The sequence below is a fragment of the Squalius cephalus genome (genome assembly GCF_949319135.1).
Source record: "Squalius cephalus genome assembly, chromosome: 17".
NCBI lineage: Eukaryota > Metazoa > Chordata > Actinopteri > Cypriniformes > Leuciscidae > Squalius > Squalius cephalus.
The window spans coordinates 34,428,577-34,452,589 of NC_137138.1; the positions used below are offsets into that span (position 1 = coordinate 34,428,577).

The 24,013-nt window shown below is 38.2% G+C and overlaps 1 protein-coding gene across 1 annotated transcript in view; it reads right to left on the reverse strand.

Moving 5' to 3' along the window:
• pdlim4 (PDZ and LIM domain 4) overlaps positions 1–23,300 on the reverse strand; it is a 45,251-nt gene extending 21,951 nt beyond the window's left edge. The window contains exons 1-3 of the mRNA XM_079847175.1: positions 23,123–23,300; positions 14,866–15,017; positions 240–321 (exon numbers count right to left, since the gene is read on the reverse strand). Coding sequence (XP_079703301.1) covers positions 240–321; positions 14,866–15,017; positions 23,123–23,215 — 327 coding nt within the window. The 5' untranslated portion in view covers positions 23,216–23,300. The remainder of the gene's footprint in view (positions 1–239; positions 322–14,865; positions 15,018–23,122) is intronic.
• Positions 23,301–24,013: the final 713 nt, after the last annotated feature.

The following is a 24,013-nucleotide window of genomic DNA, read 5'->3' on the forward strand; positions in this document are numbered from 1 at the left end:
TTGCAAAGGCTTTTGTAATATAATTTTTTGTTTTGCATTTAAAGACAATTAGGCATTGTGTAGTTGTTTATATTTCTATGAAGCAAACAGTTGTTGCTAGGCAATGAAACAGATCACAACATGCTCACAGCATTTTGTGAATTTCTCTGGATAAGTTTCTGCTTAATCCCTTCAATTAAAATGTAAATGAAGCTGTCTGGAATAGTATCCTATGGGAAAATCAAATATGAGGGTTATACCTGTGACTCAGACTCCAGTATTCCGGTGTATGGACTTGTCTTGGTTTCTTCTATTCCAGTTGGAGACCAAACCTTTCCAGATCTAAAGAACAAAACCAAAGGTTAGGTGAATGAAGGCAAATATCGACATACATCAGTGAAAACAGTCGCTTCTCTTTATCTATAACTGATAACAATATTGACTGACATCAATGATCTATTCACACTCGTGGCTGGCATTTGGTGCTGCTATTAGAATGTGTTTTCATCCAAGTCCTGTCACTTTACAATATTCAAGTAGAAGTGCACCCAAGCATGCATTTCATCCCACTCAGATGATTTTCTTCAGTTGTTCTGATGTGGTATGAAATCTATACTTCGCCAGTCAAAATGTCTTCAACAACTGGATAACAAAGTCCAGATGTTCTTTAATAAAGTTTAACCGAAAGCAAAATCCATTTTGCCCAAGTAATGGCCTGGTTTCACAGACAGGGCTTAGATTAAGCCAGGATTAGGCCTTAGTTCAATTATGGCATTTAAATAGCTTTTATAAATGTGCCTCAGAAAAAAAACATTGCTGGTGTGCATCTTCAGACAAAACAATGGCACTGATGTATTTTAAGATGTATGTATGCTTTCAGTTAAAACAGCTCAGACATGTATTTTAGTCTGGGACTAGCTCAAACCTTGTCTGTGAAACTGGGGGATACTGTATGTTTTATAAAGCCTTTTAGAGAATAAATGTACATGCAAATGACAAAAAACAACTACATTTATAAGCTAACAGGAGAGAGTTCCTGAGGTAGGTGATGGATCTCACAAAAACTTCCAGATATGTCCATGTCATGATATTTCACCTCAAAATTAAAAGAAAATTTGTAAAGTACAATTTTAACTGTGAACCATGTTAGTATTGGTTGTATTGCTTTCATTTGTTCTGATTCTAATTAACCAATATATACAGTATATATATATATATATATATATATATATATATATATATATATATGTATATATATATATACACACACTATGTCCAGTTGGGAAGATTGTCATTTGAACGAGAATGAGATTTTTTACTCATAGTAAAGAGAATATGAGGGTTACAGTAAATGTGCTTACTAATAAAATAATTGAATAAAATATTGTCACAATGCAAGAAAACAACAACAACAACATAATGGTCAAGTTAAATTGTAAAACTAAAGATATTGAGCGTCTTTTGACCAAAAGGCAGAACAAAGACATTGGTTTTCCTTTGCCCCCACTCCACTTCCACCTACATGCACACAGCTATACACAGATCTGAGCAACAAAGAGAGCTCTGTGGGCCCTCCCATAGTGAAACCTCATCACTGGAGCATGAATGCACCCCCTTCTGAGTTGGCTTGGATGTGGCAAAGTGAGGCAATGACTTAGAAATGAATGTCAGAGTGACTTAGGACCATCTGGATGTGACTGATTAAAGAATGTTTTCCATATACCCACTCGAATGAAGAGACCCTTTCAGCGGACAGGAGGCTTGTAAATGGCTGTAGTGGGAACATATAGTTATTGTTGCATGTAGGGCTGCGTAGTATAATAGACGTGTGGGAACAGGAGAGCTTTTTGTCACATTTGGGTGGGAGTAGTTTAAATTAGTGTCACCTGAGCTACCGTTTGCACACCAATCTTCAGCAATCTTTCATTTAATTTCAATATGGATGGCATCCGACAAAAAAAAAAAAAAAACATTATAAAATGAATTCGTTCATTAATCATTTTAATATTAGTGTGAGATAAGAGTAATATACTTAGATTTCTTTGCTAATTTATGCATGTTTATTATAAACAGCCACTGCTATGAACTCGGATAGTTTACTTAAATAAGGTTTTTATAATAAATTACAATTATATCAAAAAATAATAAATTAAAAGACATATACGTGATGCACGCAAGCACAGCAGAAGACCTTCTGTAACATCGATACATGAGGTCACAGATCGAGTCGAGTGATAAGAATTGTGACAAACATCGATTAGAAAACTAGTCCCCATACAAATAGGGCTTAAGATTAGTTTTGAGTCTATTTTTAACAACTTGCACTGGCGCAGATCATTTACTTGTGATGAATGCCTTTAGGCTTGTGTCCATCGATTTCCAAATAAAAAGATTAAATAATAAAATGAGATGTAAAATATTTTTCATTGTAAAAGTATTTATTTCACTGGGGAGGGAAAAGCTAATTAAAAAAATAATAGCAGTATTATTATATATACCATAATTGTGCTATGGAATTACTTCCCGTGATTGGGTCATACCAGCCACAGTGTTTAAACTCAGCGAAGACTAATGTGTCACATTAAGTAAAAGGCCTTCTACATTTGGAAACATTACAAACGTCACGTAAGAAGACACAGACAAATAAATAGTCATACTCTTACTCCATCAACAACGTGAAGTATTGTGTGTTGGGAATGAGAGGAAAATGAGCGAGGCAGATGTAGTGGGCAGTGATGACGCACAATGTACCGTTTTGTTTCCAGTCTTTCTCCATTATAATCCGTCAAGCAATTTTGAAGTCAGAATGTGGCACATAATTATGCATTGTGAGCCTGTTCAAAATCTGTCTTTTATCAGTACGACTATGAGACACAAACACTTAAATGACCTCCTCATGGGGACACGTGGGCTTTTTCTCAGCGTGATCTCACGAGTGTTTGTGTGTGAGACTTTTTATGTATGAATTAGGTGTGGTTATACCACTTTATGTGCTTTCATTAAAAACTAAAACGTAAATGTAAATTATATACATATGATCAACATTATAGATATAGACAGACATGTATATGAATCCTCATTTAGAAATATTGAATTCATGGAATTAATCGGTTGATTCTTGTATTTATGATCACTGAGATGTTTTCAATCGCATCGTTTTAATGCAGAAGACTCATTCACTTAACAATAACATGTCATTCTGTTCTTTCAACCTGTTTCAAAATATAATCATTGAACTATTCCTGATGTAAAATTTATTTTGCTTGCCGTGGGATACAAAACAAGTGCTGTGACTCATTAAATTAGAGGTAAGAATGCGTTTAGTGGCTCAAAAATATATGTATTATATTGAAACTAAAAATGTTATTGTACTAAGTGTGTGTCTTACATAAAATGTTTTCCCCTCTGGATGGGATTTCTTCAATGAGTAACTGAGTTGCAATATAGTGAAAGATTTACTTTGGCTTTGCTACATTTGTTGCATTTCCAATTTTATTTTAGAAAGGTGACTAATACCCAGATGTTTCCAGAAAACACAGCAATGAACTGCTCAAATAGAGTTTCAAAATGTGTCATGTCAAATTCCATAACACTCTTACGGTAAGATCAGTGAGTATTTGGTACTTACGCACGTTTGTATTGTGTATGTACTTGAATCTGAAGTTGTTGGGCCTCATTCATTAAAACAGGAGTAGAATTTCTGTAAAAATGTTTCTTACGCAAATTATTGCATGATAAATTGTTAGCCGTGTGTTTTACAAAGATGCTCTTTCTGCCCTGGTGCATGAAATAATTGCGTTTATTTATTTTTTGGATAGTAAAATGTTTCCTTTTATCTCCGTTTAATGCATCACGGTCAACTATAAGTAAGCCATTTATAGGCTGACCTCCTATCTGGATGATGCCATCTTTGCGTGAAGCACTGGAGACAAACTCTGGGACACAGGATTAGAGGTTCATGTTGACAAAACCAAACCAATCCAATCAGGCTTTGTTGGTAACATGACACTGATCATCAACTTTCTCTGTCAACTCAGATTTTGATCCTGAGCTCATGAATAACTATGGAGCGAGTGCACATGAAAGTGTGAACAGCCAATCGCATGCGTGAAATATAGTGAAACACACTCCAGTCCAGAAGAGGGCGCGCGGTAATGCAACACTGTTTGCTAACCGTCACAACAGGTAAAAGAGTAAAAAAAACTAGGCTGCGTTCCACTCCACTTTTAGGCCCTGTCCCAAATGGCGCACTTCATGAGGACTTTGGTCTCGTGGGCTTAAATTGCGTGTGCTCGCCGAGTCTACGAGTCCGTAGGCCGTCCCATTCAGCATTGTGATGCTCTGAAGTGTGCTCAACAGCGCCCCCTTTGTACCCTTGAAGCGGTCTTCCACATAGATGCAGGCGCCACACACTTTAACTACCCAGGAATCCTTGCGAAAGGCCAATCAGACAACGGATTTGAGGAGATTTCGCTCACGGACAATTGTTGACATGGCTGAGAAGAAAATATTACGGTTTTTATGACCTAGATGTACATTTTACCAGTTGTTACCTACAATTTATACAAACATTATGGTCATCGACCAGTGGTTGATGTCTCAGACATAATAATAGCGCGTTGAATAATACGATCGCATTATGATTCATTAAATCAATAGAACCGAATGTCAGGGCTTTACTGAGTCATAAACATAGTATGAATATTGAAACCTGTAACTTCATCTGAAACTCATGCACATTTTCATTATGTGTTAAAATTGTAATTAGTTCAAATGGAACATTATTATTATGTACAACTGTATACATCGCATGATATATCTATTGTCTAATGCCCAGGTGGCATGCACACTATCAAAATACAGAACTGTAAAAGCCGGCTGTGTAGTGGACATGGAGATAAGACGTCGGAGCACAAAAATGTGATTTCTCCTGTCCAACAACAACCAGACCGTTATTTCTAGCGTGATGATCGAGTCTGTCCCAAAAATACCTCTCAATGCGCCCTCGTGGACTCGCGCCAACGGCCCTACAGGTCTGCACTACATGACGTCACCAAAGTGTGGACTCTGAGGAAGTCCACAAGTCCGGAGTGTGCCATTTGGGACAGGGCCTTGTGAACTTCCCTAAGCACTTCCACTCAGGGGAATCCCCGCCGCCATTTTGAAGTGCATTCCGCTTCGTGAAGTGGACGAGGGAAGTTTATATGGACAGACCCTCGTTCCCTCGATTTTGACCGAGGGAGCGAGTCTACTTCATATGTACACTTCAGGCACCTATATGTCCCACAATGCAGTACGATTGTGACGTCACCACAGATTTCGTCTAATCACCACCACAACAAACAACTCTATGATATATTAATTATAATTTTTTTTTTTTTTTTTTTTAAACAACCCAAACACACCTATACATTTGGATGCTGCATTAAACAAATTCTTGTAGGGAAAAGAAATTAAATAATAAATCAACTCCACAGCTGATTCCCAGTGATCAAGGGCTTAGGACGTTCCAGTTCAGCCCACCGCAGTTTCCGCCAGTAGGGGGCACTCGTGCAATGTAAGCAATAACGTACATCCGAGTGAACGAGATGGAGGGAAGTTAGCGAGTGAAGGGCATGACAGTTTTGGACTGGAACGCAGCCCAAGAGTTCAGATTCAGCACACAAGAGCTTGCTAGTAGCTTGTTGTTACGTGTAAGCGGGGACAAAGAGAGGCGTGAATCCAGCTGCAGCAGTATTTATTGAACATGAAAACAAAGATAATCCAACTAGAGGGTCAAAACCAGGAGCAGGAACATGAAACATAATAAAAGAGCAGGAGCGCAATAGCTTCACACAACGTGCAAAGACAACAACCGACAAACTAAGACTGAAACACTTATACACTGAGTTTCGATTCATTTTTGTGATGAGCTCTACAAACTTTACAAACTTTTTTGTATTGTAAAAAGCGCTATATAAATAAAGGTGACTTGATTTGACTTTACTGAAAGGAAACCGGGATGGCAGAAAGCGGCATACTGTTTGTTTTCTTTATTTTACAAAAGCACAATGTTTTGTTCTCGTTGTGTCATAAATAGACTTGAGATGTAGATGGCACTTTTTCTCCTTCTTGCTTAAATTTTGAGATTGCTTCCCCAGAATAAAGCGTGCTACAGAGTTAGCTGTGGAGAGTGAGTTATACCGCATTTATGGTGCCTAAGACCCGGGGTTGGCACAAACTAGCCAACTAAACCGGCTTCATGGTACAGACCCCAGGCATGTTTAATCAGGAATGGAAAAGTATGATATAAGTATGCTTTAGTATGATATATAACGCACCAAAACAGACAATAACCAACAAGCTCAAGAAGCAAACACAGGGCTATATATACACACAAGTCTCCAAACACAAAGTAACCATTATCAGTAGCCAGGGTAACAAACAAGGATTAATCAAAAACCAAGGAAACCAATGAGACAGGAGCTAAAGCCCTATTCGGATGGGACTAGTTTAGTTGGGGTGAAGTATAATTACCAGAGCTTCTTGTGATTTTAGTCCCGTCCGAATGTGCATCTCAGTGATCAATACGGACAACGTCAGTAAAGATTACGGCGACTTTTACCTTCAGTAAAAAGGTCCGGAAAAATTCCCTCAGGTGATACTGATCCCGTGGGAATAGACCCGCTGTAAATACGTACGTAAATATTCCGTCATTTCCTGTTTAAAAGTAGTATTCCGCGGTTTTCCAAGTATGGAGACGCTTGATAAAGCATCAGTTGCGTTCTAGACGCTGGGACGAGTCTGTGGCAAAACTGTGAGTGTCTATTACCAACACAATCCAATCTGAAGTTAATTAATACATCGTTCGACCGGACATAACTGTTTTATATATATAAATATAGGCTGTTTGTGCACATCAGAAAGCAGCGTAATACACACATGACAGGAGTGATGGCGATGTGCAAATCAAGTTACTCTCCCACTTCTGCTAGTTTTACTGAGATCTCTTATCCCGTGAGAATTGGCCATTAACTATTACAGATGTCCTGTGGTAAAATCACATTACTCCATCTACCCTTGTAAAGTTAATCCCGTCCGAAAAGGGCTTAAAAGCCAGAAACAACCTGAAAAACAGAACATAAACCTTTAAGCTGCTTGAAGAAAGAAGATTTTCTCCCCTTCGCAGAACATCCCAACATATCAACTCAGCCAACAGCGTGACTTTGCTCAGGTTGCCCTGTTTATTGAACCAATAGCAGACAACATGCTTGAAAACGGACACTTTTTAACTACTAGATTTTTATCCCACGCAAAAAAACCCCCCACAGGTATTTGACGAGTGCTCAGCTAACCTCTCTTCAATTACATCATCACCAATCCCTGCAAAATTCCCTTTTCAACTGTCAAGAAATGGCATACGTAGTTTTCCCCTCCCTTTGTTTCTTCCTCTAAGCTTTCAAATCCACACACAATTCCTCATTCATGCGTCATTGTCCACTAAGCACTTAGCCCTGCCCCGTTTTCTCTCTCCTTTAATACCTCTTTTTTATTCTCTCTGCTCCCCTGCACTTTCCTGACCCAGGTCTTATGACTCAACTTGCTTGGCCCAGCACGCTCTTTCCGACAGCTTCATGACTTGTGGAAACAAATCTTTGTCATCCGCACTCTCTGCCTTTTCCAGACTGCAACTTTCCTCAAAGAGAAAGGAGGAGGCTAGGGAGATACGGAGAGATTCCCAGCAGCTGTTCTCTGCCTTCACAGTGGCTTGAGGATATGCCTGGGTGGATTTCTATGACATGTTTCATTAGACCTCTTTGTCCAGTGCTGACTCAGAAGTCAACCGGGGACACATCCGGTATGTTCAGGAACCAGACATGGCATCACTGAATGTAGCAGCCAGAAATACAAGGATATTCCAATACTACATTTTTCCAAATGTCAGGTTAACTATAGCCCCAATATAGTCCGGCTATGAGTAACCCACTTCTAGCCAGAATAACCTTGAATTTGGTTACATGTAGTTTTTGCCCAAATAACTTGCGAGATGTTTGATATTCCATCATGTAAGCAAAGTAAATAGTGACTACAAGGTGTTTGGTTTCATTTCTTCACTCATTTAATTTCTTTGTTTTCTAATTGATGACTAGTCTATTCTTGGGCGATGGTTTAGACGTCGATTACATTTTCACTGACAACCCAAATGTTGCCTTGTTTTAGCCTAGACGTCTAGGCTGTGTTTGGACGCCTATCATACGCCTTTTAAACGCACAATTGCTTGCTGGGATACCAATGCTACATTTTTCTAAATAAGTATTCATTGCTTTAATAAGCTCATAGTTTCTGCCTTAAATTATATTGTTTAAATTAGGGTAAGTGTACCCTTTAAGCCCACTTTCAACTCTGAAGTCAAATTAAAAAAAGAGAAAATAATTTTTTATGCTGCTCATTATTTTAACCAATCAAGTGATTTGTTACTTCCCTGGCATTTTTTATTGCATACCAATCACATTTGGCAGTGTTGAGTTATGAGTTAGCCTCACCCATGTGCTGTCACACACAGTCACCCCAAAACTCTGGTCTTTCGGGACCCTTCAGAAATCAACACATTTCTGCAATTTTCAGCCACTTCTTTGGTTTACATTGATATTATGTCAAGAGCTAAATGTATTGTTCTTTGTGTATGAACAAATAGTACTTTATAATTTTATATAATTTTCCTTTGAAAGATGAGTTTTATTAGCTTGCCTTCAAAGCCAATCTCTAGGTCAAACCATTAGCCTTACAGAAAGGCTAGACTGCCAAAGAATTTTCAATCATTTTACATTAATTTACAAATAAATACATCATAAATTGTTTTGTAGAGAGAAGATTATTTTCATAAATTACAATTTTTTTTAAAGACGGGCTTAAATGGTACAACGCCACAAAACGCATGCAAACACAAGCTAACCTTGAATGAAAAAAACTTAACATTTCTCAATGTGGGCACAATGAAAATTACTATGATACTTAGTCCACAGTATATTTAAGATCCATGCATGTATTTGTAAACATATCTTACATTTTTAAAGGAAAACATTTTCATTTTTCACCATTACTCACTGTGGAACCATTTAAGCTCACCTTGTGTTTCAACGAGGAATCCCTCTAATTGTAACTTTAATACATTTTCTGAAAGTGTTTAATGATAACATTTCTTTGTGTGCTTTTACCTTACTAACCTTTTAACTTTACCATACTTGAGATAGAGCCCGTTTTGTCCTTTATGTATAACCGGGCATAATTCGGGAGCCAAGCCGAGTTAAGGCTTGAGATTCCAGGCATGGAGTGGTCCCAGAGGGACCCTACATTCCCCACAGTCCTGAGCTCCAGGGACCGCCCGGCTCCGGGATACCGCCACTTCCTGTCCAGCTTTTGACCGAGCAAAACTCAGAACAAAAGCCGAGTTGGGGCTCCGGACTCCAAGCATGGAGGGGTCACCCAGTGGGCTTTCACCTTTGACCAGGCATAAATTAGGGAGCCAAGCCGACTTAAGGCTCCAGACTCCCGACGTGGGGGGCCCGGTACATGGGTGATATGGGTGTAACGGTACATGTATCACGGTATGGGCATCACGGTTCGGATCATACAGTCAGACGACGAATACAGTCAGTCACAGGCGATACACACTCCAGTCCAGAAGGGGGCGTCTGGTAATGCAATGCTGTTTGCTAACCACCACAACAGGAAAAAGAGCATAAGAAGAAAAAAAAGAGACCATCTACGCATCAGGCCAAAACAAGAGTTCAGATGCACACAAGAGCTTGCTAGCAGCATATGCTAAGTTTAGATGAATTTTTGTGACAAGATCCACAAACTTCACGGAAGGGAAACCGGGACGGCAGAAAGCGGCATCCTGTTAGTTTTCTTCATTTTACAAAAGCACAACGATGTTTCTATTCAGAGTGTACACAAATAAAAATAGACCCTTTTCAGTTTTGAATGATGTCTTACTGTCGTCTGTATGAACCATATTTTAAGTTTTTTCCGCTGTTATAAAAAAGAAAGAATCCTTTGGTATTGTGCCGATTTTGTGTCGTGGAAGTCTCACTACAGTCTTTTACAGTCCTAATTCCGGCTTTCCCTTTTTTTACGTCGAATCAGAGTCCTGCACGGGTCCGATTTTGTAAATCCGCACCCGCCCGTACCCGCAGTGCTTAAAACCGCATCCGACCCGTTGTCCGACAGCAGCACTAATTCAAATCCGCACCCGACCCGACCCGCTTAAAATAGAACCGACACCCGACCCGCACCCGAAATAAAATCAGTTTAGCCAATCACATTATAGACACAATTACATAAATGTTTATTGCCAGTTCATACAGAAGTTATAACAATTAATACAAGGACAACTTCAGCCGAAGCTGTCAAAAGGCCGGTACATGAAGAACATGGGTAACGTTACCACAAAACTGAGTAACCTTGTAACATTTTACCAATTGAACAGACGCGGCTACAACACTATCTGCCACGCAATTTCGTCTAGCCTACATCAGACAATTTTGGGCTCAAACACGCCCTGCACACCACACATAGGCCTACTTAACAGTGTTAAATTTGAAGAAATACTGTTCGATAGAACTGCTTGGTTTACCACAGTTATCTGCGTGCTTCCTCAGCGACGAAGTTCCACATTTGCGGCTATCCAACACGAAAATGCATGCAGCAAATAAGCCATTCACAATATTTTCTTCAGATAACTCCAGATTTCTGATGACGTATTGTCGACAACTTTACAATCTCCACTAGCTATTCTTTTCTTCAACTCCTCAGCATCCATCTGGACAACTGCAAGCAGAACGCGCGCGCGCGGTTATGATGAATTTGAAACTGAAAGTAGCCTAGGTAACGTTATAGATTCCTGGGAGGGCGTGGCGCGTGGGCACAAATAAACTGATGTGGATTTAAAATTATTTTATCAACTTGAAATACAGGCATATTTTTGTAGATGTGTTCCTAAAAATATGCATGCATTTTTACGTTTGCATGTGATTGTTTTAAACCCGTGTTTAGACCCGTGTTCCACCGTGTCCGACCCGACCCGCACCCGTATCCGACACAGTTGGATATTTTTCACCCGTTTGAGAAAAAATTGCAGGTACCCGAACCCGTGCAGGACTCTACGTCGAATACAGACTACTGCCACCTGCTGGTATAGACGGTTATTTTCTCAGAACATTTGTGCTAGTTGGCTGTTGGCTGTGGTTTTTGTTCAAGCACAACTTTTTGGCCCAGACGCAGGCGAAATGGCTTGGTGTGTCACAGCCTTCATGAAGGTATAGGACAAATGGCATGTCCCTAGCCACCAATAGGCTTTAGTCTACATTACAGCCATGAACTTTAATCTGCTTGCTTTGGATGCACTCGTAATCTAAAGCAGTGGTTCCCAACCCTGGTCCTGGAGGACTCCCAGAACTAGTTTTAGATGTCTTCCAAATCAAAAACACCCGATTCAACTCATCAGCTCATAAAGACTCCAAGACCTCAGATAGGTGTGGGTGAACGTGACTTCACCAAGTACAACATGTTCCTGGATCAACATCAACATTCCATTCAACCAATCAGATTTGAGGGACAAGTCAAATTTAGGCTTACGGCCAGGGTTAGGTGCTTCTAAATCAGTGCTATTCACATATCATTCCCCTCTGATTTTAGGGATAACTGATGGGTTGGGTTAGGTTTAGGGGTGGGGCTAGGTTTAGGACAAAATATTTGGACATGAATGTTATTCCAGGATCAACAAAATATGTCTTCCTTGGTGAAAAAATCACGGTGACCAGATAAGAGAGACATCAATAATGTGCCGTGTTGGGGGTTCTCTAGGACCAGGGTTGGGAACCACTGCTCTAAAGAAAGAAAGTTTTTGCAATTAATATTTTTTGGTCCATTTTCCTGAAGAGAAAGACTGAAATTCAGAAAGAAATGTCATAATAATAACCCATGAGCCATGGGGTTTTGGGGGCAAATCAACCTATGGTGATCTCTCTTTGTGCCTGATGTGAGAAAATATGATGTTTAAAATGTTTAAAGTCCCCTTGTGGTGAAAATCAAGCTTTTAATGTTGTTTATATGTCTGTGAAGGGTTTTTAATATGCTTTAATACAAACTATGTGTAAATTCATAAGCCATTGCTGAGTATTTACTCCTTAAAACTGCAGTGAACCAAAGACAGACATGCATTTTTTCAGTTCATCATCTCTAATCTCTAATCTGAAACAGGAGCTAATAACATACATTGCTTTATTTTTTTAAATGCTAAATAGACAAGATAAACAGTGTGAACAAGAAACTCAGTGGTTGGGTTTTTAGTAATTTGTTTTCACATCTCTACGGTCTCAAGGAGAATATGATTCAGTGTGATCCTGGGTGCCGTGTCCCATGTAATTGCATTTCCATCCGAGCACACGGAAAACAGAAGCTGCAGCCTGTGATCCGCTCGAGCACATCACGCACACTGGAACGAAGCCGTACTTATCAGGCCAGCAAGAGCGCAGACAAATACAAATGAGTCATTGGCATATGCTAAAGGTCACATACCAATAGATACAGGGGGCCATACTTTTGCATTTACAACGGTGTCACATGACCTTCACAGAGCTATCTATGCAGACTATGAAAAAAGACTAATGTTGACAAAACGTGGAATTCTGTTTTCTCTCTAAGACTGTTTAGAGTTCAATTTCCAAATGGAAACCTAGATCAATAATAATTAGTGTTGTTTGGCAAGGCAAGCATCACTATTACAGCTGCTCATGCTAGTGATTAAGGAACTGAATAAATACCCAACTAGAGCGATGAAATATAATGTTTTTTTGCGATGCTGATGTGAATGATCCTGCATCGATGCATAAAAATGACATTAAAGACATTAGCAAACACATAGCAATCCTAGTGTTGAGCTGGAAAGTTTTGCACAGGCAATCAACTAGTAAATCTAGTTAAAGTTACTCTAGTAATGAAAATTTGCTGGTGTAAAAAACAAGTTTTGAAATGTAATCGGAGGAAACCGTTCCCAGTCGAATGCTCAGTATAAACAACCCAGAGTATCCTTAAATAAATTTACTACTCCTATGTGAATGTACCACTTAATGTCGAAAGATGATAAATGAGCAGGTCTTCCAAGAGGTCAGGGCTTTTCCAAATAACACGCGCTGCTTGCTCAGAGAACACACACCAAATATGGCAAGATGTAGCATATGATGCCTCTCGGTGAATCTCACACTCTCACACAAAAATTTTGTGTGTGTGAAAAGGATAGTCTTCTATCATATTGTCATTTCGATGGTATAGCCTGGCATGGTGACAGCTTAACATTAGGGGGGAAATAATGCTCAAAGTTTTCTAAGGTTGAGCACAGTTTGTTTCTGTTCTGTCAACACAAAATTGACTAAAAACAAAGTCCATTTCAAGAAAAGTCTGTTCCATCCAAGACCAAGTCCAATCTAATTAAATAGGGGAATCCTGAAATTTCAAAAACTTGCTGAACTCACAATTAAATTAGAAACAAAATCTGACATGAACTGTATTATAAATATAGTTGTTCTCGAATAGCGTTAAAATAGATGAATTATCAGGCTAGATCCTCCAATGCGCATGTGCAGTCCTAAGCGCACGTCTCAAAACACTGCACGACTGTTTCTATAGACCGTATGTAGCACCTTTTTAGCGCTGCGCTTTTGTTGTTTCTTCTGATTTATATATTTTATTGATTTATGAATGAACTAGGGATGCACAATATCGGCCACCATATCGGTATCGGCTGATATATGTTAGTTTTTACTGTTATCGTTATCGGCCCGATAAGAAAATTTGGCTGATATATTAAAGCCGATAAATAATGTATTATTTCCTTCAGCTGAGGCACTTCAGATGCGCACTGTTCAACATGATGGCTTTGAATTTGCTGAAATATGATTGGAATCACTTCAAGAAGGAAAATACAGTTCAGCGCAAAATCTGTCATATCGGCAACATAAAATTATAATGAGAACATCGTTTGGGACATGGCTTTTAATGGTGAGATGTTTGTTTTTGTTATCAGGCTCTGAAAATTATATAAATATATGGATTTACATTTATCAGCCAATATATCGGTTATCGGCTTTCAAATATAAAGAGTTATCGGTTATCGGTATCGGCCAAAGTTTGCATATCGGTGCATCCCTAGAATGAATCGCTCGTTATTTTAAATCTTCCCGGTCTACTGACATTTGTTCTGACATCCGATTAAAACATTACAATGCTCACGATAACTTTCATTAACTCTACAATAAGTAAATCCTCTTCACCTCAAATCCTCAAGCTGATGACCGATATATTCGCTGATAAATCTAAATCCAAATTTTTATATAATTTTGAGAGCCTGATGGTAGAAATCTACAGCGTTGCATAGAAATATACAGAGGTACAGCAAAAAAATGAGACGTTCAAAGACAAAAGTCAAACAGATGCATGCCATCTTATAGACCTTCTGTAGCCCCGCCCCTTTTCAGCGCCGCGCTCGTTGTCTTTTGACTTCCGGTCTGTATTTTCACAGCGATTTTGCGTGTTTATTAATGACCGGCTCGTTTTAAAATCTTCCTGGTCTACTGACATTTGTTAAGTCATCTGCTTTAAATATTGCAATCCTCATGGGAACTTTCGTTAACTTTACATTAAGTAAATCCACTTCAAAAGCTAATTACTCCTGGACAGCAATGCCATAGAGATATACAGAGCGACCGCAAAAACGGAAGTTCAAAGACAATATTCTAAAGATGGCGGCGCCCTCGTTTCTCTGGCGCATAAGGTCTATATCTTCGTGAAAACAAGCAGCACCTGGATGTGAGGATAGTAAGTCAGATATACAGGTTTATAAGGCAGTACCTGCTGATGGCCAACACAAGCTGATCTGTGCAGGCCTTAATGCGGTTCTGAGCCTCCATGTGTGTCATGGTCTCTGTGCTTTCTCCATTGATGGTTAGGATGGTGTCTCCAGGGCACAAGTCGCTCAGCGCTGCTTTACTCGCAGGTGTTATCTGACAAAAGACAAACAGAAGAAAGGTTAAGGAAGTACCACACCCAGGACAAACACTGCAGTGCCTGCAGCCAAGAGTACCATTACTGACTCACTGGAAACCATCAATAAAACAAAGCCTACAACTACACCAATGACAGATGATCAATTACTCAGTTGACTAGTGTGAGATGTGCTGACTATTCAATGTGATGCATCCATGCTTATGAGGCAATTCCATAGTTACTGTAAGAGCTTGTCTGTCAACATTCAGTGGCATTATGCTTAGCGCAAATCTCACAAAGAAATGTCTGATTCATTTCACCCCAAAATTTAAAAGGAAAAAATAAATAATATTTTGCTTAAAGAAACATTTCTCCCTAAATTCTCATTGAAAACGAACATTTAACAAAATCACAACCTTGTGTCTGTCTTTGTTACGAAGATGAAGAAGAGTTCAAAAAGGTTTCAATGAACAAAAGGGTCTTTTAATGACAACAAACTCAGGTAATCCATGAAGATGAAGGCAAAGTAACAGCATGTCCACACACAAACACACACTACAACCGACAACTGAAGGGTGAAACAGAGCAGGGGCCGTTTACACGACAGCGTTTTCAACTAAAATCATAAAACTTTGTAATGCGTTTTGGCCGTTCATTTAGGCTATGTTTACACGGAAACGATCTGAAGAGAAAACGCAAAAGTGGCGTTGCGTTATCACTTTTTATTCTGCGTTTAGACAAGCGTTATGGGGGGAAAAACTGTGTGCATATGGTGACGCAAAAGTGTGTGAAATTCGATGTAGTATGCACTCCAGGCGGCTAGGTGGCAATGTGAAGCACTGCCACACAACAACACCAAGTCCGCGCGCCTGCGTACAACCTTCCTTCTACTACAGACTTTTGCATTTTTACCCTTGACGGGAACGCGACGGTGGAGCGTTTTTAAGATTTCCACTCTGGAGGGTGGTTTCACTTTTTTGCGTTTTTAAGCCCCAAAAACACTGTCGCCATGAATAAAAACAAAGGCACATCTGATAAAATATTTTATGTTTTCACCCGCGAGCGTTCTCGTGTAAACAGGGCCTTACACGACAACAGTGTTTTGGGGGCCTGAAAACGCAAATGTTTGAAAACGGGTTTCAAAATGCAAGTTTTTGAAAATGGTCTTCGTGTAAACAACAAAAACGTGCATCTGTGAAAACACAATGGGAAAAACTGCTCGGTTTTAAGCATATCGTTGTCGTGTAAACCTACCCTGAAATACACAGATGAGATGATAACAAACAGGTGTGATGATTACATGAGTGTCCATGGCAACTGATAACTGGCAGGAAACTAAGGGTATGTTTATACGACAGCGATATGCTTAAAACGGAGAAGTTTTTCCTTTGAGTTTTCCGCACACATACGCATCATTGTCATCGCAAAAACGAATAAAAAACGCTGTATTCTGCTGCCAGGCCAGTAGATGGCGATGAAACACTATAGACTGAACACATGATACACATGTGCATGACGTCATCGTCTTCACAGATTCACGTTTTTGTTGTTTAAACTGTTTTCAAAAACTTTCACATTGCACCTTGTCGTGTAAATGAACAGCCAAAATGCATACAAAGTTTTACAGTTTTAGTTGAAAGCGGTGTCGTGTAAACAGCCCCTGATATAAACAAACACATTTGAGACTGAACATAAACCAAAAGTCCATGAAAACAGAAACTAACTGAACATAACTGTAAGTATTATTACTGTAATGCAAGAAAAAAACTGATTCTCATCACAGAACAGAACAACCTGTGTTTTTTTATTTTTATTAAAATCAGCATTAATAAAATGTAATCAAACCATGATCTTGGTGAAATATTAGCCTAGGTGAATAGTGCTTACAGGGTTAATGCTCTATCGAGTTTTAAAATAACTTACCACTATAAGATAGCACGATGTATCAGAATTATCGAAATATAGCAAATGTACATATTGCGACGTCTATATTGCAATGGCTGGTGATAACTGACTGATTTTAATGCAATAACTCAGTGTCTACACCAGACAAGAGCGGCACAACGCGATGTGACAAAAGACAATAGAACCAAAGATGTTATCCACACTCACTGCTCTCGACTGAATCATTTTTGTAGCTTTAATAAGAGTTAATGTATTTTTAATTCATAGAGTGAAGACTAAGCAGTGTTTGATTTTTACATTTGATTATTAATAATTACTTAAGTGCTACTTATAAATAAACATAATGTAGGCCTACCTAAAAAACTTAAAGCCCTGTATATTTCATTTGTAACTTTGTTTTATTGTATTTGTCCTATTGTTTGCAATTTAAAAATTCTTATTTTTAATAACAAACAGAAAGTACAATAGCAAAAAGATTCATCCACCCTTAGTTTGAGGTGTTTTCCTGGATGTTCCTGATGTTAAGTTTTCAGGTTGATATAACTACAGTACATATTACTTCAGAGGTTTACACTGACGTTGAAATGACACTTACTTTTTATGTAATGCTACAGTAAAACACTGCTGTTCACTTTCAGAAGTGGTTAGGATGCTTTCTACTCACAGAAAGAACATGAAACATGTATGTTGGTTATATCATTTCCAGTGTTTATATATTTACACACTGAAGCATTATCATATCACATTCTTTAACGAGTTGTTGCGTATAGCATATTTACCACCTACACTAAACCCTACCCTAAACATAACCGATAGTGTTAACAAAAGCAAACATGAGATAAAAAGATATTTGCTAAAGCAACCATGCCATTTGAACTCGATTCTAGAAGTCTGTGAGCTCTTTAATTGTGTTTCACACAGGTGCAATGCTGGACCAGATGAGCTACCGAGCACTACAGTACATCAGAAAAGCCATAAATATAGAGCTGAGTCTAGCCTTTACAGTAACGAAAGAGATTCTTCTACTAACAATGAGGAACAAAATAGTAGACTCATTAAAATAATGTCATCATTTCTTTTTTGTTTTTTTTGGATTTTATGGTGAAATATTGATCTGGTCGTGGGTTTAATGACAAGCAGTTTTCATGAGAAGCAAGATTTTTTAATGTACTGAACAGTAATTTGTTCAATTACAGTAAACAATGGCTGAATTCCTTCAAAAAAGCATTTAGGCTATATTTTAGCCCTCATGTTCTCTACACATGACATCAATAACATATATCATATTCATATTCATATCATATCTCATTCTTTGACACAGCCAGTACTCTCTGGCTTTGAGATCTAAGAAACTGAAATGCAAAAATAGCCAATAACCATTTTATGTTAGGGTCAATATTGTAAATCTACTAACACTGTTCATCTCTTACTTTCTTTTAAAAAAAGCGTTTCACAATAAATCAAGTGGATTGAAAAATGGATGGATGAAGAAATCAGGCATCAAAACATTTTAATACAGTAGTAAACTCTTTTGTAGAGATTTTAATGCTTCTGCATAGTAAAAGTAATTAAATTTAAGCACTATATCCACCACTACATACTATAGTTAACTATATAGATCACAATTAACTTGAAGTAATCATAGACGTCTAAAAACACCAGTTTAGATGTTAAGCCAGGAAATTGCCTGAAATTGTCGGTAAGTACAGAACACTTGTCTTAAGAATAGGGACCAAGGGCTGCTGTTATTACAGTGGGATGTAGCCCACATCCAAGTCATTACCTAAATGACTCGTTCACTTGCCTATAATAAGCCAAGCACATATGTACAACCCTAAATATTTAGCAAAAAGAAGCTCTTGACCTACTAATAAAGCTAATTCATCCCATTTAACAGGCCTCATTGCATGTATGAAGTAGTAATACTAAGACTAAGACACATGGTGCTTTATCTTGAAACATCTTGGTTTAACCTGCTGAGCCACAAAGAACAAGTTATGTAATGTGACCCCACTGTTTTGGCCTAAAAAAAAAGCTAAAAACATTGTACATAGCCTACATTATCAAAACTTGTAAATGTAGAGAGAATGATGAGGAGAAAGGATCACTATAGTCTAAATATGAGCTTTATATATCCATTAAAACTGTTGATGATTACAATGGGAATTCAATCAAACCCCACGGAAGCTGCTGATTCATAATGGTTTACTGTGTTTTGGAAAACATTGGACATAAAGAGTAGCTTTCAATGTAACCAATATTCTGAATGTTGAACCAGCCTTCAATATACAACTTTTGGCACTTCTGTTTACTTTACCTTTGGAATAAAAATACAAAAAAGTAGAGGAAAATCAATGATTACTCTCAAAGTATAGAGAAGTTGGTCTAAACCGGATTAGTTTCAGGATCACTTCAGATTACAGCGGACATCAAGTACCAACAAAGTAACAAAATCGCTTCCCACGCAACATTGAATCAATGGGTTCATGCTCTCATTGTGGCCGGCACCAACCCTGTTTATCCTTGCTGAGGCTCAACCCGTGTTTATTGTAAACTGGGACATATTTTGGTTTAACTTGTGTAGGTTTGGTAATTGTTTTTCAAGAATGGGGGAACAACATGTCCATGGTGATCTCTACCAATTTGCATTGAAATACCATAGAGTTTGATTGATTTTGTGCATTGTTGTTTCCCCCTCCTACTCTCTGTGACCCTGTCAGAACAGGCCAAGCCATTTTTTCCAGTTACAGCCAAGAACCCACCATTCGAGACCACCCATTGAAAGTAGACACTCAAGTTTAGCAGTGTAGCTTGGCACCATGCCCATGACGCTGTGAACTTTGATGAATCCTGTGCCTCAGAATCTCCTAGTGGCTACTTAATCTCTTTTTGAATAATGTCACATGGCTTCCTGGAATGTGTCTGTGTGTTATAAATGTGGAGCTGAGCAAAAGTGGACAATGAGATTCAGCCTGCCAGCATTACTGCATGCCCTTACAGAGCGAAAACAAGAGGAAGGCCCTGGATGCGATAAATTAGCCCTGTGAAATCCCAGAGGGAGCCAGTCAGACATTGAAGATTAGCAGAGTAAATGTGTTTATAAGACGGCGTACGTACGTCTATCTGGTTCAGACTTCTTTAAAGTTTACCGTAGGAATGAAAAAGAGATTCCCATTTTCTCAGTAATTTTGTAGTGAGGACATTGCACCGTTCTGAGTTCCTGTAAATGGATAGCCACATTTGTCAGTTAGGACAAGTGCTAACAATTTGTTGTGTATTGCACTTGGCAATGATTCAATGAACTTTTACCTCAGCACTTTCACATTCACCAGGAAAACCCCAAATGTTCAACAGAAACACAGAAGCAAAAGCATTTTACAACAAACCAATGGTCCAAGGTTGTGAATATCCCAAGTAACTGCATAATTAAATCTCCATATTACTAATTTATTTCCCATATTGTCTGAATGTCCACATTCATTTTACTAAAACTGCATCTTGGATTGTGTTTAAACTAGGGGTGTAAAAATATATCGTGTCATAATATATCGCAATACAAAAATGCAACAATATGCATCGTGTATAGTGACAATATTGTGGATAGTTAACATAAAAATTACTGTGTGAGAAAACATTCAAGTTTTCAAAGTTTTAGTGTCATTAATAACTACTAAATAATGTTGAGTATAATAATGCAATGGGGGAATATTAGTGTGTCGTGATAATGCCAAATGTCTGATGTTACCAGTAAAAGTGTCCTACATTATTTTAAATATATCTAGTCAGTGACAGAGAATATTCAGTATTTTCATCTTCAGAATCATGAATATTGTTATTCTGGTGTCTCTATTGTCCTGTGCTTTGGGTTTCCAGCACCAAATCCAAGACTATTCATTTACACTCACAATGTAATACCAACTTTTTTTTCCATTTGGAGGTTTTCCATTGGCAACAGGCAACTTAACATCTGCAACCCTAACAGACACTTTCCCTAACAAAACCTGAGGTTTAATCTCAGCATTTACTGGGAACTGGATCCACAGTGCCAGATGGAAGCCTTCATAGGACGTAAATGCAAGATATCCGAAGCCAAGCCTTCCAGCGGTAGCTTCGCTTCACCAGATCCATCCTCAGTCCTGTGGTGCTGATGAGCCTCTCAACAGCTTTCAGCATCAAGCTGCTATCTTTACATGGTGCAGATGTTTCTTCAGCACCAAAACGTAAGGTTCATTTCTCAACTCAAACGCTGGGTTGAGCCTGTAGGGTCATTTTTTGGGGGGGGTTTCAGTGTGTTACCCAGCGGTCGAGAGACTATTGCATCCTCTTCAGGAGAGAACGGTTCTCAGGTGTTGCCGAATAGGTGCATTTCTTCTGTGAAATGCAGGTTTGTTTTATGTCATGTGTAAAATAGTTACTGTGCAAAGCAACATAAAGGTAAATCACATGTCGCTTGATGGAAAAACCTGACTCCTTTGTCAAATCTAAATACTATAAGGATGTTAAAAAATGTTCTCAGAACTGTGAACTGTTTGTTTATGGGCAGGTTATGGAGTCAGTCATTAGCAAATATTTGTTCTTGTTTTTAAGCATGAGCTCGATTCATTTTGATCAGTTTTACATAAAACAAGTCATTTTGTATTTCCAGTAATTGCATCTTGATTTAAGAATCTTTAGACATTGCACTGGGAAACGAGACAAAAATACTGAGGAAGAACATGATTGTTTTGCAGTGTGATCAGAAGATACAGTAAAACTTATATTCTAGTGGATGAGAGCAGTTCAAGCTACTTTATTTTTTTGTAAAATGAATTAAAAAGTAATGGATATCGAAATCGTTTTTTAAGGTTGTATTTTCAAACTCTGAAGTGTTGCTAATGCAACTTGTGTCTCTCCCTAGACATACTGATGTATTGTTTTCTCCTTTTAATTTATTCAGTAAATTGTCTTTATTTGGTCTTAAAAAGGTCTTGAAAAAGTCTTAAATTTCCCTTAATAAAACCTGCAGAGTATTTTTCAAAAGGAGGATTTAAGTTAATCTGTAAGTAGGCCTACCAAGTCAATTATAATAAGATAGTATTGTTGTAAAAAATGAATTAATAAAATCAACTCATTATGCTTGGTTAAATAAACAACCCAATTGTATGGGTATAAGATTAGCCCAACATGTGTTCTGTCCTATATTTACCCAGCTGTTGGGCTAAAAACAACCCAAAGTTTATTTTATTTTTAACCCAGTGTTTTTTTGTTTTTGGTATAGGCTATTGTAGGGGATAGATAGTACTTTCAAACTGAGTTTTTAGCCGAAAAACTGTTTTTAGAAAACAGTACCGGCATCACCTTCATTCATCCACTGGACAGTGGAAGGTTGGTTGGACTAGACTAAACATCCATGACCACAGATAAAGCCCTGACTGGCTGTAAATATTAATCGGTGACAACCAGCTGCCATTTTTCTAAATGTTAAGTGTAAGGCAGTCGAATAAGATTTCTTCTGACATAGGCATTTACTGACCACAAATGTGCAGTAAATGACAGGGTTTGTCGAGCATGATTCAGCTTTTCATTCATTTGAGAAGCATCGAAGTCAATGCCCAAAGGAAATTGATATTAACACAGAAGATTACTTTAATATCTCAAATGTTTCTCTTAGACATCAGTTAGATTAAATGGAGACTTCTCCTCAAGTCTCCAGCATATTAAAAATAATAATCATTTTAATAATAAAAAGCCAAGGTACCAAAGTTTACAAAGTGAGAGGTCTCAATATGAGCTCAAACATTTATGCTATCCTTTAAAATTGTTCAAAGGCCAAATTAATTTTTACAGCTATATGCTCAAATAAGTGTCAACTATTGTCTCATTTTTTCCTGTTAACGTTATTTTCTCCAAAGAAATTTTAGGAGATAACGTTGATATTTTAACGGGACAGAAACAAGAACTCTATTAAGTTTGCTGAGAATAATGGCTTAAGTGAAATTGAAATATCTTCGTTACAGAGTGGGAGATAAACTACTGTAAAAGCGAGGCGAACCTACGCGACAAACAAGAAAAACTAAGTTCATCGAGTTCATTTTGAGAAGTAAAGCCACATTTAGAGAAGTAAGTTAACGTTAAACCCAAATGTCCACGTTACAACAATGAAATAGCACGCCGGTTGTAAAGGGGCCGCGCATCGACACAGTCCATCATTAAAAGAGAAGAATGAGAAAAGACGTACTCTGGAGATGGTGAGCGGTGTGCTGAAGTCCCGTCCACCCACCAGGCGAAAACCCCACGGCGAGGGACCGGCGAGAGTCACAGTGTGAGACATATTTGATTCAGACAGTATCCAGTATCCACAGCAGGAAAACTGCAGTCCTCATTCACTCTTTAATAAACCAGTGCTTGACTGAGGAGTGAGGAGGAGCAACTGAACTCTCACACAGGGGCTCCGGGGGAGGAAGGGCCAGCGTCGCCATGACAACCATACACAAACTCAACGCTCCCACAACTTTGTTGATCGCAGAGCCGTTAAATATGAATATGTTTTTCAACGGCTCTGGCTGATTGTAGCCAAGTTTTATCTACATAAATGTAGATTTATTAAAGTTTCTTTATGTTTTGCGGCAAATTTACGGCAAAACTCTCTAAATTACGGGCAGTATATGGATTAACACCCAGTGTAATGTATTTTGTTATAATTTGCTTTTCATATTTTTGTACTTTTTATTTATATTTAGGCTATTTATTTTATTTATTTATGTTATTATTACAATATGCTGCTTGGTCTTATTGTTAATGTGTTTAACAATGATAATATGTTAATGCCTGTTTGTTATATGAAATGATTTAATAATAAAATAAAATAAAATAAAACATTCCCACAACTTTCCCTAATGTTCTTTAAAAGTTATTCACTGAACTCAAGAAAATACTTGTTTAGGCCTATAAGACAAGTGGAAATGCCAGCAGTGTTCATATGAATGAATCATGGCATAGTAGCCCCGTTTACATGTAGCATTGTATTCCGATTATAACCAGGTGCAAGTCCAATCAGAATGAAAATGCTCCATGTCAACACCTCAATCGGAATAAAAATGCTCAAACCGATTGAAATTTCAGTCGGATT